The sequence below is a fragment of the Acinonyx jubatus genome, chromosome E2 (genome assembly GCF_027475565.1).
Source record: "Acinonyx jubatus isolate Ajub_Pintada_27869175 chromosome E2, VMU_Ajub_asm_v1.0, whole genome shotgun sequence".
Classification (NCBI taxonomy): domain Eukaryota; kingdom Metazoa; phylum Chordata; class Mammalia; order Carnivora; family Felidae; genus Acinonyx; species Acinonyx jubatus.
The window spans coordinates 18,569,195-18,588,449 of NC_069396.1; the positions used below are offsets into that span (position 1 = coordinate 18,569,195).

Genomic DNA, 19,255 nt, shown 5'->3' on the forward strand with positions numbered 1-19,255 from the left:
ATGTCCCTCCTGCTGCTCAACTGCAGGGAGGTCTCTCTGTTGTCCTTATCACTCCTGCCTCAGGTCCAGGGCAGGAGGCAAAATTGTTAGACCATGGAAGTTGTTAGGGCTGGGACACAGAAAGACCATGACTGCATTTGTAGAAAACTTTTAATGTTCCCCAGACGAAGAGGCCCCTGCGAGCAAGCTAAAAACCCCCACTGAGGAAGTCCCTGCCATGTCTCAGCAGCCTGGAGTGGCAAGGGGCTGCATCCTTGCCTGTCAGAGGCTAAAGCCACTACCATCTCCTCTCATGCTACTTCCCCAGCCAGCGCTGGCCTGCTCTTGATCCAGGGAGGGCAGAGAGCTGCGGGCACTGGGAAGTAGGGGGCCCTGGCGCAGGTCCCAGCATGGAGGCCCTTGAGACAGCCCATTGGAACAGGGAGGCCGGCGGTTCTCAATGACCAGATCACTGCTGTCATCGTCACTTTCGGCCTCAGCAGGCCCAGGCCCAGCAGAGGGAGGCCCTGTCAGACGACCAGAAGCCCCACGCACCACATTATTGTGCTGATTGGCTGGCTTGACAGTGACAATGAGGTTGTGGCTGTTGGCGACCATCATGTCCGTCACTTGGTCCAAGGTCTTCCCAGCGACCTCAATACCATTGACCTCGAGGATCTCATCACTGACTGCCAGCAGCCCTGTACTCTCAGCCAGGCCCCCTCGTACCAGGCGGGAGATGAAGATGCCTGGAACCCGTTCCAGGCCCTGGGGAGCTACACGTACACTCATGCCATCTCGGATGTAGAAACCAAGGGGACGGTCAGAGCCATGCTTGTGCAGCCGCACCCTTCGGTGTGTTTCAGGCAGTAGGTCCACATCTATGACTGAAGAAACCTGGCGGAAATCTTGGGGCAGGCTAATTAGCAGGGGTGGCCGGGTGCGCAGGGGTGCCACTGGCCGAAGTAGAAGCCCTTTCTTGCGCCGTTGCAGAGAGTTGGAGGCAAAGGCCAGGCCACTGGAGTCGGCTTCTGCTGCAGGAGAGGGGGAGGGGGGCGCTGAGATCAGAGACTCTGCTCTCCCACTTGAACCCTTTTCCATCAGGCCCAGGCCTGGGGAAAAGGGCACTGTAGCTATTTCCTACCACTTGGAGGTCAGGGCAAGGGCAGGGACTGCAGAGGGTGAAGCCTGGACGCCCTGGGCATGGACTAACCCTTGCAGACCTGCCCTGCTGTCCTACCCCACAGAGGCTGCCCACTGTACCCCATCCTCCTCACCCCGCTTCTGTACTAGCAGGCGCAGCGGTGAGGGCCCGCTGGCCAGGGCCCGGTGCAGGCTGTCGTCGTTGGTGAGGGGCAGTAGGTCGCCGTGAGCATCTGTATAGCCAAGCAGCACGTCCAGGCCCGGGATCTGGTGCACTGCACGCAGCAACCGCGAAAATTCTTGGAAGCCACTCACCGAAGCGCGGGGCAGCGCGAAGCGTCGGAACTCAGCATCAAACTGGAGGCAGGGGGTGGGTGAGAGGAGAGGTCAGCACGGAGCCCGTGCCCTTTCCCACCACAGGTCCGAGGGTGTTAGAGGTCGGAAAGGGCTGTCGCAACAGCTGCAGCCTTGCGCCCAGACCTCAGTTCCAGTACAAGGGACGCTGTCCAAGGTCTTCTCCCCGCCCTCCAGGTACCAAGGCCACAGGACTCTAGTGGCCGGCAGTGGAAAGGAGGATAGATGGAGGAAAGCGAGAGGAAAAGCCAGAGAATGGGACATGAATGATGGAGGCGAGAAAAAGGTGGTGGGGACTAAGGAGCCAGGAAAAGGGAGAATAAGGGAATTGGAAGCGCCTAGGGCCGAGGCCGGAGCCGGGGCCAGAGGGGCCCTTACTTTGCTCTTCACCTCGACGATGTTGTCTGGACTGCGCGCCGGAGTCCTCTGCGGCCTGGCCATGGTGGGGCCGGGCGGGCTGGGGACGGTGCCCCAGGCGGCCCGCGGAGGCGCAGGTGCACAGACCCGGCCGGCCGGCCCGTGCTGCCCCGCCCCTGGCGGTAGCACTCGCCCCGCCCTCCCATCCTGACCATGACGTCAAGGGGGCAGCGACAGAGAGTGGAACGTGGAGTCTACGTTTCCTAGGAAACGGAGATGGGGATGGAGGCGTCTTCTTTTGCTCTTACGTCATTACGCTGCGGTGCGCAAGTCTCTGGAGTCTGGGGGCGGGGCGTGGCCAATCAGAGGGAAGGGGTGGGGGAAGTGACATTTACTGAGTGTAGTCTGTGTACTGTTACTTCTACTGGCCTTATAAGACTGCACGTTTTAGATGAGAAACTGAGCCATAATAAATATTTGCTCAACTCTTCGGTTCACAAGGTGAAGTGGCTTTGGGCCAACTCGCTTGACCACTCCTGGCGGCAGCCTGAAGCCCTAGATCCCTCCCTCTCCATTCGAGCCATCCCGGCCGGTGCCACAGAAGTCTTGACGAATGGCCCAAACGCCGGGCCCCTGCTCGGAGATACCCTGGTAAGACCAAGCAGGTTGGCATCCAATCTTCCCAACAAGAATCTGCCCGCAAATATCCGAACAACACGGGCTCGTGCGCACGCGCGGACACGCATTTGGGCGTGGCCTCGACCTTAGGTTCCGCCCAGCCGCGGTGCGTTTCCTCTTCCGACGAGAGGCGGGGCCGCGGCGTCCGCGGGAAAACCAGGCTGGTGGTGCTCCACTAGGTGCATACCGGGAATGGCAGGCTCGGGGAGCTTGGTACTGCGGCCCTGGATTCGAGAGCTGGTCCTGGGGTCAGATACACTCTCAAGTCCGCAGGCGGGGCAGCTGCTAGAGGTGAGTCCCGCCACCCTTCTCAGAGACCAGGGCAGGGCCCGAGGGCGGTGGGATTGACGCCGGTCGACGCCGTCAGGTGCTACGAGAGGCCGAGGCTCCGGGCCCGTCCCGCGCCCCTGACTCGTCTGATGTCGCGGCCACACTGCTTGTGTCTGATGGGACCCACAGTGTCCGATGCCTAGTGACGTGGGGGACCCTGGACGCCTCGGATTGGTGAGAGAGGAGCCGCGGGGTCTGGGGAAATCGGAGTCTAGTGGGAGTGCGCGAGGCGGAGGTGGGAGGGCCGCAGGCGGGCCGGGCTGTGTTCCAGCGGGCCGTGGCCGTAAGAGTCGTGCTTGCCGCAGGGAGGAGAAGGAGTTCGGCTTCCGAGGGGCAGAAGGCCGGCTGCTGCTGCTGCAGGATTGTGGGGTCCGCGTCCAAGTCGCCGAAGGCGGCGCGGTGAGTGGTGAGGCTGGTTTGGGTGGGTTAATGAGCCTCTTCGTGACAACTCCTAAGACCCGTCCCTTAATTCAATCCTTCAGCCCGCGGAGTTCTACCTCCAGGTGAACCGCTTCAGCCTGCTGCCCACTGAGCAGCCCCGGGAACGGGTGATTGGTTGGTAAATGATGCCTCCCCCCACCGGCTGTTCTCTCTACTCAGGCCTCGCTGACTTTGGTGTAGGTCTTTTGGGTGGGAGGGCTTAGGCCGCTGGAAACAACATTGCCAACTACCTCCCTTTTTTTTCCCCCAGCAACCAAGACCCGGATGTGCAGAAAAAGCTCTATGACTGTTTGGAGTGAGTAGAGGGTTGGGCTCTGGGGCCAAGTGTGGCTCTGTCAAGGGCAAATTTGTGCAGACAGGCCTCAGGATTGTTCCTCAGGCTTGTCCTCTCTGTTTCTATAGGGAGCACCTTTCAGAGTCCATCTCCCCCAGTGCAGGTATTTATAGGGGTTGGCCAATGACCCTAACTCCCTGTAGAGTGACCTCCCCAGCCATCACCTCTTGCTTCTTTAGTAAGCTTTTCTTCCTACCCACCCTGCCTTTCTTCTTTTTTAAGTTTTGGCCCATCCTCTGGTCCCCTGCCCTCAGGCCTTTCACTGTCCCAACTTCTGGATGAGGTGCAGGAGGACCAGGAGCATCGGGGGGCGTTAGTGCACCTGGCTGAGAGCTGTCTGATGCTGGCAGGCCCTTACACAGCACCCCCTCTTACCCGCTGGGCCTCCTCCCACCATACGACCACGGTCAGTCTGGGGCTCCCTTTGGGAAATGTCAGAGGAGTTGAACAAGGGCTAGGCTGAGAGTTTATGCCCCACAGGGAGAAGCTGTGTACACTGTCCCCAGCTCATGGCTGCACATCTCTGAGAATGACCAGCGAGTTCTGAGCTCTCTGGGTCCAGGTCAGAGGACACAGGGTAAGAAGGACTGGAGAGGTCAAGATGGGAGTACCTGGGGACCTAGTGCCCACGGTGCTAATAAGCTCCCCCTGACCCTCAGACCGTGAGCTGCCCCCACCAGACCCAGCTCTGGAAGACCTATCGCTGACCCTGATCTCTCCTTCCTCACCTACGTCCTCAGGTAAGGTGGTGCGCAGGCCACAGGCATTCACTGCTATCAGCCACGTGGGGGGATGAACACAATCCCTGTCTGCCTGCCTAAGCTAATGAGCCACTGAGAGGGCTGTGCCCACAGTCGGTGCCCTCCTCTCCAGGAACCCCTGCTTTACCCAGCCACATGTCCCATGAGGAAAGCGGTGCCAGCATCAGCCTTCTGCCTGCCCTGTCCTTGGCTGCTTCAGACCCAGTGCAGAAGGGCAGCTTCCGGCCTGTGCCAGCCATCTGTTCAGCCCCTGGCCCCCTGCCCCCCAGTTCCATACACCCTAGCCATGGACCCAGATCCCCACTCCTGAGCTGCACCCCAAGTCTCTCACCCCTTGGTCATGTACCCAGTCCACGTCAGGCCATTGTGACCAGGGCCCAAAAACCTAGCTTGGAGTTCAAGGAGCTAGGATTGCCCCCCAAGAACCGGCAACACTCTCCAAGGACAAAAATGATCACAGGAGCCCTGGGGTCCAGCCCTGTTGGGGTGAGTATAGCCTCTCTACAACTGGATAGTAGAATGGGATGGGTCTTGGGTGGAGCTGGGAGTGGGGAGTAGCATCAGATGGGGTTAGGGGTCCTTGTAGGTCCCTCTCCAGATACCACACCACCTTCAGGACCCTCCAAAGAAGCATCGTGATGGTTCTGCCTTCCAATATGAGTATGAGCCACCCTGCACCTCCCTCTGTGCCCAGGTGCAAGCTGTCAGGTGAGTGCCTGGGGCTGCCCCTATTCTTTGGGTCACCAGGCCCAGTCTCCATTGACCTACAGCCATGGTTCTTTTCCCAGGCTTCCTCCCCAGCTTGTGGCCTGGGCCTTGCACCTTCTGATGGAGCCACAGCTGGAGTCTCAGCTCACCCAGGTGTGAGGGGTCATGTGAACATGTGGGAAGATGTGTGCACACAGGTCCATGGCTGGGGATAAACCAAAAGTACTCCCCACTCTGCTTCGAGTTTTTTAATAAAATAATCTCATGCGGCAGGAAAAGGAGAGGGTCAGGGGTTGGGGCCGCCGCCTCTTTGGTCTGTGGCTGGGGAGGGTGGCTTCTGCTCAGGACTAGAGGGCTCTGTGGGCTGTGGGGGCAGAGGTTGGGCTCCAAGGCCAGATCCTGCAAGGGAAGGAGGAAGGGAGAGGAGGGGTCAGGACTGGACTGAGCAGTCCTGCCACCCTCCCAACTGGCCCTAGCTTCCTCTCACCTAGGCCTGGAGATGAGGGTGCCTCAGGCTTTGGCCTCCGCTTGAGAACAGGGGAGCGCTGCAGCCGCAGGGGCCGTTCTGAAAGACACAGAAACACTTGGCAGGGGAGGAGGTTGCTAGGGGCTTACTGCCTGTCCCCAAGCGTTCTCTCCCACCTCCAGTGCGTGTGTGAACACACACTGTTGGCTTCAGAGCCGCCTCCTTCCCCTGCATCCTCCCACCCCTGGCAAAAGCTGTTCTCCTGGAGGTGGAGCCAGGACTAGTGGGAAGGGCTTGTCAGACCCGTGCTCCTGGCCCCCTAACTTCTCAACCCCTTACACCATTGATGGCCTCCTCCAAGGACCAAAACCACAAAGGGAGCCATGGAATCTACCCTCCCCATCTCCTCCTGCACTCAAGCACACAGGGAGGTGTTCCCCCTCACCAGCAGGGGTCTGGAGCTGGTCCTCATGCACAGACACTGCTCGTCGCCCTGCCGAGAGAGGCCTCGGCCTCAGCTGGCCATCTGGGGAAGGCCAGGGTATCAGGGTATGGTCTCAACAGCTTTCCCCACTCCAGCCCTTGCTTCCCCCTCCACCGTCAGGGTCCCCAGCCCAGTATTGGGGTGGGGGCTAGGTGCCTGCTTACCTTCGTTCCTAGGGCCCAAGCAAGGGTCCTCTGGGAGGACCAGGCTGTCAGGGGAGGGGCTGGTTCTTCGTGGACTGGGGCTGGGACAAGGGGAGGGGGGGCCTGGACCATCCTGTTGGCCCCAACCACGGCCCCTGAGCTCTGCATTCAGCTGCTGTCCTAGTGTCTTCCAGGTGGTGGACTCCGGACCTTGGCTCCCTGGACCAGGTCTGCATGAGGGGTCTACAGGGAGAAGGGTGTGAGCCTAACCAGTCGTCTGACCCCCTCCTATCTTTGCATGTCCCCCAACACACACAGTGGCCCTTACTCACCAGCCGACACGGAGTGGGTGCGGGACTTGATTGAGATGGGAGGGGCCTCTGTGGAACTGTCCATAATGTCACCTGCAAGGGGCTGGGGGTTCAGGCACCAGCCTTTGGGAGTGAGGGGAAGAAAAACCTGGCCTCTTCCCCTCTTCCCCCAGAACAGCAAGTACCTTGGGGACTATATCTAAGGACAGCTCCTTCACCAAAAATGTACTGCCATAGCACAGGATCCCACTTACCATCCGAGCCAGCCTTCTTGATCTCTCCATCCTTGCTCTGTAAGAAACAGGGAAATCGAGCTCAGTCCTGTCCTGTCTTCACTCTAGCCTTGTTCTTGTAACCACTACTAAATGCCCACCAGGAGATGCAGGGATGGATGAAGAGGAAGCTCATGTAACCTACAGATGGCGATGAGAGGCTAGAAGCAGCCAGGGAGGAGTTCCTGACACAGGAACACGTGGCAGGGTGATGAGATGAAAGAAGTGACAAGGGCTGAGGCCTTGGGGCAGGATTAGGAGGCAGGGCAGTGTCTTGAGAGGAAGTACCTGGAAGACTTGCTGTTTCAAATGCAGGTGACAAGGTCAGAGTTCTGTTAGATCTACAGAAAAAGGACCACCCCAGTCCAATGGCCAGGGCAGAAGCCAAGAAGGAAAAAAGGTGGACTCTGATGACTGTTCTGAGGGGGAGGGGGTGGAACTGACAGAGCCGTCTGTGTGTCATGAGCCTCCTTCTGGTCACATATGTCACCCACAGATTGCCACAAGCTACATGTCGCCTGCCCCCTCACTTTGCACTTGTGTCCCTCCCAACTTACTTGCTTCCTCTTGCCTTCAGCACTCCCGCTGCTTCTGCTCACACCAATCCTCTGCAGCATCACTTGTACCCGCTGTTCAAAGGATGGGGCCAGCTCTGTGTCTCCCCGCTCCAGGGGCCGCCGCTGAGAACACAGAAGCCCAAGTAGGAGAGAGCCCATTGCCTCCGTCCTAGCAGAGCCCTCACCCCTTGTCACCAGGCCTACCTTGTCAGGTCTGGTGCCCAGTGTTTCCTCCTCCTCAGCAGGTAGTAGTATCATTGAATAGGCCTTGCTTTCCCGGGTATAACGAGGCCGGCTCCTATGGGCCAGGTCTGGGCTGCTGGTGCCCCCCTCAGCTCCACCAGGCTCCTCCCCACGACCGGGGCGGGATGGTGGCCGCAACAGGTCTCCCAGTGTGGTCTTTCGAGTACGGGGAGCTGCCCCAGGGCTGGTCTCTAGATCAGGCCGTGACCCCCGGGTTGAACGAGGCTTCTTAAAGGCAAACAGGGTACCCAGCTTCTTTCTCAGTGTACGGGGGACAGGGGTGGTACCCCCTTCATTGGCTGAATCCTCTTCAGGAACCCAGCTGTGGGAACAGCTGGCAGTGAGTGGCAAAGCAGACAGACCATCCCACCTTCTCCCACCCCATACAACTGCCCCTCACTCACAGGCTATCCTGCTGGATCAGCCTTTTGGAGAAGAATTCCTCCACGCCTTCGTCCACGCGGGCACTGAGTCCATTCCCTTCCTGCGGCAGGGCTGGGAGCACCTGGGGGACACCATAGGGTAAGGACTGAGCACAACCATATATTCTCTCCACCCCTTGATAAGCAGCCTAGCCTGGGCAACTTCTGTACCTGAGAGCTGCAGTGATCTTAGGGGGCTACTGACAAACATTCCTGCTGTCCAACTGGTGGGCAGAGATGGTTTCACATATCCTCTAATCAGAAGCTGGCCCTGGACACACACACTCAGCCCACACCTGTTCTTGTCCCATGGAGTATCGACACCCGGAACCATCTGGTCACCAGCAGGCTAAAACCTACAGGCTCCTGGGTCACACGTTCCCATTTGCTACCCTCTCTGCTCCAAACAGTTCCCTGCAGTACCTTCCACCCCCACCCCACCCAGCCTGCTGGCAGCTCAGCGGCTCCTGCTGCTGCGTCAGACCCTCTGGGGGGCCTCAAGCCAACTCCTGCCTGCCTTCTGCCCTGTGTCCACTGTCCCCACCAGTACCCAGCCCACACAGAACATCTCCCCACATAAACAACTACTGGACGTGCAGTAGATGCAGGATTGTCCCCGCAGCCAGGGGGCCCAGGATCTTTCAGTAACCCTGGGAGAGGGAGGATAAGATGGACACCCTCTCTTGCACATCCATTCATGCAAAGGGCCAACCTAAGATGCAGTTCTAAACTGAGATGTACCCCAAATTAAATCCACAAGCTCATGACCCTGCATGGGAATGGCCTGGGGAAGGGGTGGCCAGGAATAAGCCAAGATTAGGCAGCACGACCAGGTACTCTTGAGTCCCGACAACCCACCTCCCTAGCTGCTTCTCTCCTGAGAAACAAATGAGGCACCCGTGACCCCCTAGTTCCACGAGCTCTGGAATGGGGGAAGGGCACTCACCTGGGGGCCCCCCGGTGGCGGACGGTGGTGGTACTGGCGCCGCGGCCGCGGCCGGGCCCGGGTCGGATGGCGTAGGGGCTCCCCAGAGGGTGGCAGGTCCATGCAAGGCAGTGGGCCGGCCTGGGGACCTGGGGTGGCAGGGCTCGGAGAGCCACGGGCAGAAGGCCCCGCCTGCGGCTCTGCATCTTCCCCCGGAGCCGCCAGCTCGGGCTCCGGTTCCTCAGCAGCACCTAAAGGGAGAGCACCAGAGGAGTACCGAGGAGCAAGCCTGGGGAGGTGGTGGCGGCAGCAGCGGCGCTGGGGCGGCGGGGGACCCGCCCAGGGCGCGGGGAGGGGCCCGACTACGCCACCCCCACCCCCCCACACCCGCCCCTCCCCCCGTCGCCGCTGTCCGTGGTGCTGAGCGCGGCCCCGAGCGGCGCGGCTCTGCGCTGCCGCCAAGCATGCGCATCCTGGGGGTAGGGAAAGGGGCGGGGGAGACGAAAAGAGAGTAGATCCTGGTATGCTCAGGTCCTGCTCCATGCTGACCACAGTAGACCCCAACCTGCAAGTCTGCCTGGGGAACCTGGCCTGGCTCAGTCAAGGGTCAGGTAGTTCCTAGGACAAGACTAAATGAATGTGACCATGTGTCTAGGTCCCCAGATCTAATGGAGGACCTTCAGCTCAACCTGGTTAACTCCCTTTCCCCCAGACCGACTTACTGTGAGTGGAGAGGACCAGGTGAAAACATTGGCTGGACTCAGGCCATTTCTGTGGAGGACTGTCATGCTGGGTGGGGAGGGCAGAAACTCAGCCTGGGAACCAGGGGAGCTGCCTCCCTGCCTTCCAAACTTCTGGGACCACCTACCTTCTGTTCCTCTTCATCCTTCTGCTTTTCCCTCACCTCCTCAGAGAAGAAAAGACCTTCCAATTCCCCAGGCCCAAGGGGGCTGGGCTCACCTCCATCCAGTGCTGGTATGGCAGGAGGCATTGTCACTGTTGCCTGCTGAGCCAGACTCTCCACCTGCAATAAGGCACCCTAAAGATGGGCAGGTAGGGCCTCAGCCATAGTCCCATCAGTCCTAAGGAAACCCTGAAATAACCCTGGGCTATATGACCCCAGAAGACATTAAAGAACCCCTGCAAGGCAGTGGCCAGGTCGCTGTGTATGTGTGCCTGTGCACGCATGCACATGCCTGCGTGCACAATTCTCCCTCACCAGCCGATCACGGGCTGCATTCAGCCCCTCCAAGGCCTGAGCCACAATGCTCTCTGCCAAGGTCCCCGTGACTGACAACCGCATATCCCTGAGAGCAAGAGAGAGCAAAGATTAGTGTGCTATCTATGCCCAGTCCTGTCTAGTCCAGTTTAGCCCAGTCCCATCCAGCTTACCGGAGCCTAGTGAAGGCATCTTGCAGCAGGTGCTCTGGGAGCAGTTCTGGGAGGCCCCTTGAGCCCACCAGAACCCCCTCTAGCTGCTCCCTCCACCTGGGTCCCTGTAGCATCTGTGGGCAGAGGCTCCTTGTTGTGTCCAATGTAGCCTGAGTGAAATCCTGGGTAAAGATCAGAACATGGAGGGTGTGGCCTAAAGCTCCAACCCTCACAGACCAGTGATTCAAGGAATATCACAGTCAAACCTATGGGATAGGGGTCAAGCCTATTATGGAGGTGGAGATGGGGTTGGGGCTAGGATACCATCTTACTTGAATATCTTTACGGCAGACCTCGCCCACCTGTCCCAGGAGGCCCTCTAGCTTTTGCCGCAGCTGCCACTGATGACTTGGGGAGCTTCCAGCCTCATACAGAATTGGGAGAATCTGGAGGCCAAGGAGGAGAAGGAGTTGCAAGTTGACACCTGATTAAGTGGGGGAGGGTCTTTTTGCAGTGGTGGGGAGGGGAGTACTCACGCTGAGAGAGAAGTTGGCATTTTGGATGGCATCCTCAGCCTGGTGCACAGCAGCTTCACCCTGGGGTCCAGCCCCACAGCCTAGTAGCTCCACATGCTCCTGCACTGACTGACACAGTTCGTTCACTTCCTGGGGGGGGGGGGGGGAATGCATCAAGAATCAGTCCCATCTTAGTCCCTCCCAGCCCCCACCTCCTTCCCAGTGTCTCCAACAGGGTGGTAAGGTCCTGAAGCCAATCCCATCAGGCCAGTCACTTAGGAAACCTATCTGTTCAAGGAGGGCAAGCAGTGTCTCCTTTGGTTCATTTTAGAGACTTTATATATACTCCCTAATTGTCCTGAATAGGAAAAAAAGGAGCTGTTAGTCGTGTCTGTATTCCAGAAGCTTGATCTGCTTATCATCCACATAGAAGACAGACTTAGTGATGAGCAGAAACGGGAGTGAGGTGGGGTGCCTGTGTGGCTCAGTCGGTTAAGCATCCAACTCTTGATTTTGGTTCAGGTCATGATCTCATGGTTTGTGGGATCACAACCCTAGTCAGGCTCTGCATCGTCAGATTCTTTCTCTTGGGATTCTTTCTCTCTTCCTCTCTCTCTCTCTCTCTCTGCACCTCCCCTGTTCTCTCTCTCTCAAAAATAAACATTAAAAAAAAGAAATGGTTGTGAGGAGCCATAGATGAAAGATCAGGGGGAGCAAGAGATAGTTGGGGTGGGGGTAAGGATCAGTGTGTGTGAGAGTTAGCAGAGGGAGGACTAAGGAGGTCTGTGGGGGCTCTAACGTGGCCTGGAGAGACCTGGTCCAAACCTCTGTCCACAACACTTGGTGAGTATGGGCACCATTGAGATTGGGTTCCAGGATAGAGAGAAGAGTTTGTGCAAGGTGATGAGATCACTTGAAAATCTAGAATGTGAAGCCCCTGAAGGATGTCTGGGTTGAGATGCCTGAGCTCTAAAGCCTGGGATTTGAGAACAGATGGGTGGACGATCTCACAAAGCCAAGGTAGCAGAGGGAGATGAAACCAGAAAAAGTGCCGCTGAGTTTGGCCCCAGAAGAGGTGGGTGGAGAGGGCAGAAGAGCCCTGTGAGCAGGAAGTCATACATGAGGCTATAATCACCTGGGGTGGCGGGTAAGGGGCCGGTAGGATTAAGGGAGGATTTCAAAATAGCTCCCATCTTGAACAGGAGACCCTATTTAAATGCTTTTAAAAGGCATCCAGGGGTATTATTTGGGGGAGCTACTAAGAAGAGGGACTTGTCCGGGACAGCATAATTCAGGCACCCTAGCCCCAAGAAAGTCAGACCCTCAAACTCACAGAGGATCTCGAGGGCCAAAGCTCATCCCATCCCCTATCTCCTGTGCCTACTCAAGGTTGAGGGAGGGGACACTAACCTGCTCTGAAGGGTGGGAGACCAGACCCGGTGGCTGCGGACAGGAAGTGCGGTCAGAAGAGGCATGGTCCGCACGGTTATTCCTCAAAAGACAGGCTTGGATCTGGGGACAAGGGATATTGAGAAGTGGTAGGAAGCGGGGCTACCAAGCAGAGCAGGGCAAGGGAGGAGAGGGACCCACACCTGATGCACTGCACGTGTGGTCATTTCCGGGCGGCTGCGATGTGCCTGGGCCACGTCGTTCAGTGGCAGAGGCATGGCCTTTAGGCTGCGGTTCTGCTCCAGGGCCTGCGCTACGTCCAGCAGGCCCAGAGCAGACGTGTGGTTCCGGTCCCAGACGACAGACCTGGGCCAGGCCCGGCTTCAGTCAAGGGCGGAGCTCCACAAGCTGCACCCAACCCGCTGGCCTCGTCCATTCGCCTCGCACACAGGCGGAGGCCGCAGCATTTGTTCCTTCACATTCAGCCCCGCCCCTTAGCCCAGTAAGCCCCCCACCCCACCCCGTACCACGCACTCCTCCCCCCTCCGACCCCGCCCACCGGAGCCTAGTGTTGACCCGAAGTGCCTTGGCCAGCATCTTGGCGCCGGTATCCCCCATGGCGTTGCCGCTGATATCCAGCGCCGTCAGGTTAGGATTCGTGCCCAGGGCCCGGAGCAGGACGCTGGAGGCCAGCTTCAGCCGCGACTCAGCCACCGACAGAGACTGTAGGGGCTGCAGTTAAGAAAAGCGGTCAGCAAGGAGGGCAAGTTACAGAGTCTGAGGGAGCAGGAGTCACAGGGGTCCATTGCCTGAGGATCCCACATTGTCCCAAGAACTCACACAGTCATCATCCTGCATGAGCTGGACAATCCGGTGCAGGACGTCGTCCAGGGTCTCCCTGTGGGGCAGGGGCCGCGGTTTGGAAGGACCTGGGTGGGGTGGTGGGGTGGTGGGGTGCTGTCTGGGAGGCCCGGGAGTGAGTGGGATGGGGACTCACTTGCACCGGACGTTGAAGTTCCTTCCAAGTGCCACATGTCGCAGGGACCGACTCCTCCCGATGGCCAGCACCAGAGTCACCATGTCTGAGCCGAAGCCTAGGGGTGGCTCGGATCACGCATACGGCGAGGCTGGGGATGAGGTGGGAACTGGTTGGGCAGTGGGAGGGTGGGTTTCCGGGCAGCCTCACCATTATCCGCCAGATCCAGGGAGCTCACTGCGCCGGCGTCGCACACTAAGTCCTGTATCACCTGAGCGCCCGCTGAACGCAGCTGAAGGTGGAAAGTGAAACAAGCTCAGACCGACAGGCCACAGGTGCAGAGGCTCAGGCGCCCAATGGCCGGCGCTCACCGCCTCGCGGCCCCACTCCGCGTGCGCCCACTGCCTGATCACGTCTCGGGCCGGGCGCTCACCTCACAAGCGCTGAGGTCCAGGTGCAGGTCGCCCGTGTGCGTGTTTAGCGCAAGGCCTTCCAAAAGGGCCCTGGGAGAGGATGTCACAGGGGGTGGCGGGAGCCGGGAAAGGGGGCCCCAGGGCGCGAACGAATACCAAGAAGGAAGGGGCAGGATACCGGAAGGTCGAGGGGGCGATAGGAGCGGGGTGAAGCTCTGGGGCCCCGGCCTGGGTGGTGGCCGCACACACCGGGGCGTAACCGTAGGCAGCGACACTGACCTGAGCGCGTCGGGCGGCAGCTTACAGCCCGCCAGGCCCAGGTGCCGAAGCGTCTCCGCCCGGCTGAGGAAGAGTTGGAGCGCGTCGGGCGCAGCCCGGGACTTCCTGGGGTGGGCGAGCGGGAGGAGTGGGCTTCCGGGCGCAAGGAGGCGGCTCCCCGCCGTCTCCCCCTACCCCGCCCGGACCCGCCCCCCTTACGTGCGGGAGAAGACGTTCCTCGAGGCGTCCAGGTGGCTGAGGCTAGCGCTGCAGCCGCCGGCCAGCGCTGCGAAGAGCTGCGGGAAGAGTGTGTAGGCTACACCGGCGATAGATTGAGCCCCCCGCCTCCCCCCCACGGGTCTACCCTCAGGTCTCGGGCCCGGCCACCGGCCCTACCGATCATCCCCCCACTGACCACCCTCTCACAGTGTCCAGGGCGGTGTCGGTGCCCGCGAGATTCAGGAACATCAGAACATTAGGACGGCTCAGGAAACTATAGAGGCCCTGGTGGGAGGATGGGCGTGGGAGGGAGGGAGTCAGGGATCACTTCACCAAGAGCTTCCTGACATCCCACTGTCTGCAGCGCCCCCAATCATTGGCCCTAAAGACAGCCACTCACCCCACTGTCCTCCGAGGACCCCAGCGCCCCAGGGTTCCCGGAAAGATCCAAGTGGGTCAGGGCAGAGTCAAAGGCCACATTGGAAGCCAGTGCCCGGCCCAGAGACCTCATTCCTGTGGTGGAGAGAGTGGCTCAGCAATCAGGCGGATTCACCTCCCCTCCCCGCTCTGACCACCCCACCTACCTCGAGCTGTCAACCCTGTCTGCGCTAGGCTGAGTTTCCTCAGGGCTCCAGGACGATACTCTAGGTGTCTGCTGAGAGCGGCCATGCCTGGGGAATGGGGGCAGCTGTGTGGCTCTCACCTCCTCTAGCACCAGCCTCCTGGGGGTCCCTAGGTTCATCCGTACCTCGATCATCCAGCAGGTTCCCTGCCAGGCTAAGCTCCCGGAGGGCAGAGCTCGAGTGCCCTGCCAGTGCCTGGGCCAGTCGCCGGACAAAGTCTCTGGGGACGAGACCCCAGGTGTGAGACTCTGACCCTGGATTCCCATCTCCTCCCCAGGCCACTAGCCTCCCAAGCCCAAACCCAAGCCCCCAGACTCCTGTCTCCAAGCCCTACCCTTTCCCCCTTACCCCCTCAGGCCACAGTTCTCTAGCACTAGCTCCTCCAGGTGGGACGATTGACTCATCATGTGCAGAATCTGTTCCGAGACCTCAAGGCTCTGAGAACCAGAGTGGAGGCTCAATGAGCTGCACCCTGGCCACCACACCCTTGGCTCCTTCCTGCCCCTACACTCTCACCAGCTTCATGTCCACACAGGAGAGGCACTGGAACCACAGGTTGTAGGACAGGGCAGCCACACTCAACGCCAGGTCGCTGGGTGAGAGAAGGGGAAGGGGCAGGGCTCAGGGTCCTCCTAGGCCCACCACCCCCCTCCATGGAGAGGCTGAGGCCCAGGAATGTGGGTCATGGGATCTCCTTCCCTTCCCAGTCCTGGAAGGCCACACACCGACTGCCCAGATGGCTGAAGTCGCCTAGGCTGAAGTGGCGGCAGCCCTGACGATGGTAGATGGTGTCCACATCCTGGATGGGAAGAAGGTGTCTGCAACTGGCTTTGGGCCATAAAGGGTAGAGGGGACCCAATGCATGTGGGGGGTCAGATGTCTCCAGAGCTCCACAAGGAGGGCCCTACTCTCACCCACTGAATCTCCTCTCGGAAAGGGAAGCCATTGTAGTCACACAGAGCCTCATACGTCTCCAAGAAGCCACCTGGGGGAGGTGCCAGGGGTGAAATGGATGAGGAAGAGGAGAGAGACAAAAGGTCAGAGATGGAGGAAGATCAGACTCGAGTTGGGTGGTGGCTGTGCCTCGAGTGACTGTTCAGTTTGGGGGACGCCCAATCCAGGGGTCTGGGGCTGCAGGATGGGGGGAGGCTGAAAGTTCTGTGTGCCCTTTTCTTGGTCCTTACCACAGGGGCTGCTGGGCAAGGTGTCTTCGGAGGGGCTGCTTCTCTCCAGCCGAGCCAGCATGGAGGAGGATGTGGGCTTCCGGAATAGCTTCCTGGGGAGGGGATAAGGGAAAAGGAGGCAGGGGACTTGTAGCCCCTAGGATGGGAGGCAACCCACTTGCGTCATTCAGAGCACCCCCTGCTGCCCTCCTTTCCTGCTGGTCCCTTGTAGTTGTCTGGCCTCACCCAAGGTTCGAGCGAGGGAAGACCTTCTTGATGGCTGCAGCAATGTGCTGGGCCAGCTGTTCCAGGGCAGCTACACCAGCAAACTCCAGGACCAGCTCAGGCAGAGACTCTAGCTCAAAAGTGACCTGGGGAGGGAGGGCTGCTGGGTTGGGCATGTGTGGGGGCAGGTGGAAAAGGAGGCAAAGACCAGGCTGCAGGCTGTGGTGGGGTACCAGGTGTCTCACCTGAGGGGGTGTCTCCTGCAGTGCCATGGCCTGGACCTCCAGGTAGCTGAATGTGCAGTCCACCTGTGGAGTGCCTGAATCAGCTGGAACCAAGGCCTTAGCCCTGCCCTTCTGGGACCCCAGTCCGTGCAGTCCAGAGTTCAGAGCCCGCCCTGCTTGCTGTGGGGAGCCCAGTGCTATTGGCAGGGCAGAGCCCACAGAGCACAGACAACTCAGCGGAGGCAGCCCTCATCAAAAAAGCTGCTGGAGGGCAAGGGGTGTGGGGTGGTGGTCAGCCCCTGGCACTCACCCTCAGGGGAAGGCAGGTGTGGAGCAGGTAGGCTCTCCATCGTAGCAGTGCCTGGGGGAAGAGAGTGTCTCACCCCCTGGGCAGGGCAAGAGACTCTATTTTCCTGGGCCCCAGTGGCCCTCCCGAGCTCTGCCCCCTGCCATACCAAGACATGACCTCGCTCAGCACCCTCCCTTTCTGGTAGCCAGGTTTTCAGCAGCAGCTCAGCCTCCTTGGGCCACAGGAATCTGGTGATCTCGCCTGTGGAATGGCAGCCTGCTGGGTGACTTTGGTCCTCCTGGGAAGGTCAACTCAGGCCCATGGTCTGCACCAGGCTTCTGGCCTGGGCTCATCTATGGGCCAGTAAGGAAGGAGTGGAGTGGATGTGGGGGCACCAAACTCTTCCGAGAAGCAGAGAGAACTGTTTGCAGGTGCTCCGGGACGCTGGATGGGCTTCTGGCTTTGGAGCCAAGTACGCGGGAAGGGCCAGCGCTTACCTCGCAGCTCACAGGATATGCCGTCGGGGGTCTGGGCCATGGGGCCGGGCCGGGCCGCCGGATGGCCCAACGAGCTCCGACAAGAAACAGTAGCGGGCGGGCGCACACACAGGAAGCCTGGGGGCCCTGGCCCTCACTGTAGCCACCTGCTCCTCCTGCAGCGGAAGGTACGCGCTGCTTCCTGCCGGGCCGCCCCCAGCCCGGCTCCTCCCCGCCCCGGCCTCCGCGGGACAGGAGATGTAGGAGCGGGGCAGAGTCCCAGCTGTCCGCCCACCCAGTCGCGCAGGAGCTACTCTGGCAAGACAGACACCGGGTAGGAGTGGTGTGGCCGGGAGGGTCGTGCGTGTGGCGCGCGCCTCTTGCCATTTCTAGCCCCCTACTTCCACCCCTCACCGCAGTGCCTGTCGCGAGCACCAGGGGGCGCTGCCCGCTCGGGGATCCCTGCGGCCCACCCGCGTTGGTCCCCTCCAAAACCTAGCTGGGGAGGTGGACAAGGGGCGGGCCGGGAGGAGTGCCTATTCAGCAAGGAGCAACGAATCTCTCTCAGTAGCTCTCCCAACACCTGGGTCCTAGCCTGAAGGGCCTAATCTGTTGCTCCTAACCTGGAGTATGTGACCCCGTGGGATAGCCACCAACTTTTTTTTTTTTTTTTTTTTTTTTTTTTAGCAATCTGCATGGGGGGGGATAGAACTTACAACCCCCAGATCAAGAGTCACCTGCTTTACCAACTGAGCCAGCCAGGTGCCCCCGAGATCCACTAACTTTTGAAAGGCCGAAAAAATGCCAGATGGGCTCAGATACCCTTTTCTAGAGCACAGAGTCCCCAGCTTTCATCAGGTTTGGGCTGGAAGGTGGGGAGTACCTTCATGGGGTAGCCTTGGGCTAAGGCCTGAACCCCAAGTGTTTCAGGCAGGGGTGAGCAAAGGCTAGGTACATGGGAGTCCTCTCCTGTGTCTGTGTCTTCTCCCTCCTGCACGCCCTTACCTCTGCTAGAGTTTAGGGAGGGGGGAACCACTGAAGGAAAAAGTTAGTGTCTCCAGGGCTGGGAGGGGTCAGTAGGTCATGGGGTGAGGTCCTGCTAACCAGAGCATGCTGCCAGATAAAAGACCAGGGACCTAGATTCTGGAGTGTTCACAGGAAAAGAATTACTGTTTTTTTCTTCCATTACAATCCAATTAAACTCCACTTATTAGGAACAGCCCTCTGCCCTGCCCACAGCTCAGCCAGGCAGAGGTGAAAGACATAATCTTGAAAGTAGATGAGGGATGCTGAGCAGGGTGCCTTGGTCTCATTCTCATGTAGCTATCCCTCCCCACTTCAGGGCTTGGAGATAAGTGGAAACATCCTCCAGTCACCTGATCATCCCGCCACCCCACCCCCACCTCCACCCCCTCACCTAACAAAATCTCATCTCTACCAAAGATTGACACAAAGTGGCAGTAGAAACTGAACAGTAGCAGCTTGGGCAAAGCCTACCCTCAAGCAAAAGGCCAATGGTGTGAAAGCACAGGGCTGACTAGGGTTGATGGGAGGATACAGCGGGAGAAGTTGCTGAGAGTTTCTGCAAACAGAGGCAAGAGATAGTCCTACTCTGCCGTCTCCCAGTTTGAAAGAAGAGTTTGGTTTAAGATCTAGGATTCCTTCTAAAACCACATAGAACCCACAAGCTACTTTTAGGGTGAGAACTCAGTAGGTCTCTTGCACTTGAAGCGTGACCAAGTGGTACAAGAATGCTGCTTCTAAAGGCCGACTGCCTGAATTTAAGTCCTGACTCCCAACTCTTTCCAGCTGTTCCACACTAAGTTACTTAACCTTTTCGGACTTCCTTTCCTGTTTCATAAGCTGGAGCTATTAACTTGCCTCAAAGTGTTGCTATAAGGATTAAATGCTTTTTAAGTGCTCACAACAGTGCCTGGCACTCAGTGAATACCCACATCTGCCAAGTCTGCCATGGCAACCCCAGGACTCCGTAATAGAAAACCCACCTCAGTGGGACTTCTCTGTTTAGAATGGACTAGGATAAGAAATACAAGAGGGAATGTCTGCCAAAAGGGACTTGCAAGGCCAGCAACACATTGGTGGCATCTACCCCAGTCTGATGAGTGCTGTTGGGGTGGGTACAGGCTGCTGAAACCAGAATCAGCATGGAGATCAGGGCGGCAGTGACAAAACTACCACACTGCTA

General features: G+C 59.0%; 3 protein-coding genes across 14 annotated transcripts; 1 reads left to right on the forward strand and 2 right to left on the reverse strand.

Moving 5' to 3' along the window:
- Window positions 1–132: 132 nt before the first annotated feature.
- On the reverse strand, window positions 133–1,988 carry PARD6A (par-6 family cell polarity regulator alpha). 2 transcript variants are annotated; one of them, XM_027076008.2, is made up of 3 exons: window positions 1,855–1,988; window positions 1,257–1,479; window positions 133–1,010 (listed from the first exon to the last, which is right to left on the reverse strand). In XM_027076008.2, the coding sequence occupies exons 1-3, from the start codon at window positions 1,915–1,917 to the stop codon at window positions 262–264; spliced, it is 1,035 nt and encodes a 344-aa protein (XP_026931809.1). In that variant the 5' UTR covers window positions 1,918–1,988; the 3' UTR covers window positions 133–261. The 2 variants fall into 2 exon arrangements, with proteins under 2 accessions (XP_026931809.1, XP_014924776.2); XM_015069290.3 differs by having other exon boundaries at window positions 133–1,013.
- Window positions 1,989–2,021: 33 nt separating this feature from the next.
- On the forward strand, window positions 2,022–6,627 carry ACD (ACD shelterin complex subunit and telomerase recruitment factor). 4 transcript variants are annotated; one of them, XM_053210069.1, is made up of 14 exons: window positions 2,022–2,155; window positions 2,335–2,484; window positions 2,691–2,802; window positions 2,879–3,015; window positions 3,147–3,240; window positions 3,324–3,400; window positions 3,533–3,577; window positions 3,685–3,719; window positions 3,871–4,022; window positions 4,097–4,193; window positions 4,276–4,356; window positions 4,490–4,863; window positions 4,964–5,085; window positions 5,166–6,627. In XM_053210069.1, the coding sequence occupies exons 2-14, from the start codon at window positions 2,447–2,449 to the stop codon at window positions 5,242–5,244; spliced, it is 1,443 nt and encodes a 480-aa protein (XP_053066044.1). In that variant the 5' UTR covers window positions 2,022–2,155; window positions 2,335–2,446; the 3' UTR covers window positions 5,245–6,627. The 4 variants fall into 4 exon arrangements, with proteins under 4 accessions (XP_053066044.1, XP_014924078.2, XP_014924084.2 ...); XM_015068592.3 differs by lacking the exon at window positions 2,022–2,155 and having other exon boundaries at window positions 2,184–2,484; XM_015068598.3 differs by lacking the exon at window positions 2,022–2,155 and having other exon boundaries at window positions 2,184–2,484; window positions 4,994–5,085.
- CARMIL2 (capping protein regulator and myosin 1 linker 2) lies at window positions 5,319–17,445 on the reverse strand. 8 transcript variants are annotated; one of them, XM_053210067.1, is made up of 39 exons: window positions 17,071–17,438; window positions 16,740–16,834; window positions 16,595–16,645; window positions 16,306–16,368; window positions 16,082–16,206; window positions 15,857–15,948; window positions 15,587–15,657; window positions 15,398–15,471; window positions 15,189–15,264; window positions 15,021–15,109; window positions 14,798–14,892; window positions 14,634–14,720; window positions 14,450–14,562; window positions 14,257–14,334; window positions 14,050–14,126; window positions 13,852–13,956; window positions 13,593–13,662; window positions 13,370–13,451; window positions 13,181–13,277; window positions 13,024–13,081; window positions 12,743–12,915; window positions 12,387–12,549; window positions 12,205–12,306; window positions 10,816–10,944; window positions 10,612–10,725; window positions 10,301–10,461; window positions 10,128–10,215; window positions 9,777–9,947; window positions 9,631–9,697; window positions 8,930–9,159; window positions 7,966–8,066; window positions 7,523–7,883; window positions 7,319–7,441; window positions 6,744–6,780; window positions 6,511–6,582; window positions 6,200–6,421; window positions 5,997–6,077; window positions 5,573–5,650; window positions 5,319–5,484 (listed from the first exon to the last, which is right to left on the reverse strand). In XM_053210067.1, the coding sequence occupies exons 1-39, from the start codon at window positions 17,108–17,110 to the stop codon at window positions 5,372–5,374; spliced, it is 4,224 nt and encodes a 1,407-aa protein (XP_053066042.1). In that variant the 5' UTR covers window positions 17,111–17,438; the 3' UTR covers window positions 5,319–5,371. The 8 variants fall into 8 exon arrangements, 7 of the variants coding, with proteins under 7 accessions (XP_053066042.1, XP_053066040.1, XP_053066039.1 ...); XM_053210065.1 differs by having other exon boundaries at window positions 5,997–6,044; window positions 13,593–13,956; window positions 17,071–17,441; XM_053210064.1 differs by having other exon boundaries at window positions 10,642–10,725; window positions 13,593–13,956; window positions 17,071–17,440.
- Window positions 17,446–19,255: the final 1,810 nt, after the last annotated feature.

Excerpts from the sequence above, each read along its gene's own strand:
- PARD6A (XM_015069290.3), bottom strand. The coding sequence starts at position 1,917 with ATGGCCAGGCCGCAGAGGACTCCGGCGCGCAGTCCAGACAACATCGTC. Across the intron at positions 1,480-1,854 it reads TCGTCGAGGTGAAGAGCAAA|TTTGATGCTGAGTTCCGACG; the intron begins GTAAGGGCCCCT and ends CCCTGCCTCCAG. Across the intron at positions 1,014-1,256 it reads CCTGCTAGTACAGAAGCGGG|CAGAAGCCGACTCCAGTGGC; the intron begins GTGAGGAGGATG and ends CCTCTCCTGCAG.
- ACD (XM_053210069.1), top strand. The coding sequence starts at position 2,447 with ATGGCCCAAACGCCGGGCCCCTGCTCGGAGATACCCTG. Across the intron at positions 3,578-3,684 it reads AAGCTCTATGACTGTTTGGA|GGAGCACCTTTCAGAGTCCA; the intron begins GTGAGTAGAGGG and ends CTGTTTCTATAG. Across the intron at positions 3,720-3,870 it reads GTCCATCTCCCCCAGTGCAG|GCCTTTCACTGTCCCAACTT; the intron begins GTATTTATAGGG and ends CCCTGCCCTCAG.
- CARMIL2 (XM_053210062.1), bottom strand. The coding sequence starts at position 17,110 with ATGGCCCAGACCCCCGACGGCATATCCTGTGAGCTGCGAG. Across the intron at positions 14,335-14,449 it reads GGTCCTCGGAGGACAGTGGG|GGCCTCTATAGTTTCCTGAG; the intron begins GTGAGTGGCTGT and ends TCCTCCCACCAG. Across the intron at positions 10,462-10,611 it reads TCTGCCGTAAAGATATTCAA|GATTTCACTCAGGCTACATT; the intron begins GTAAGATGGTAT and ends ATCTTTACCCAG.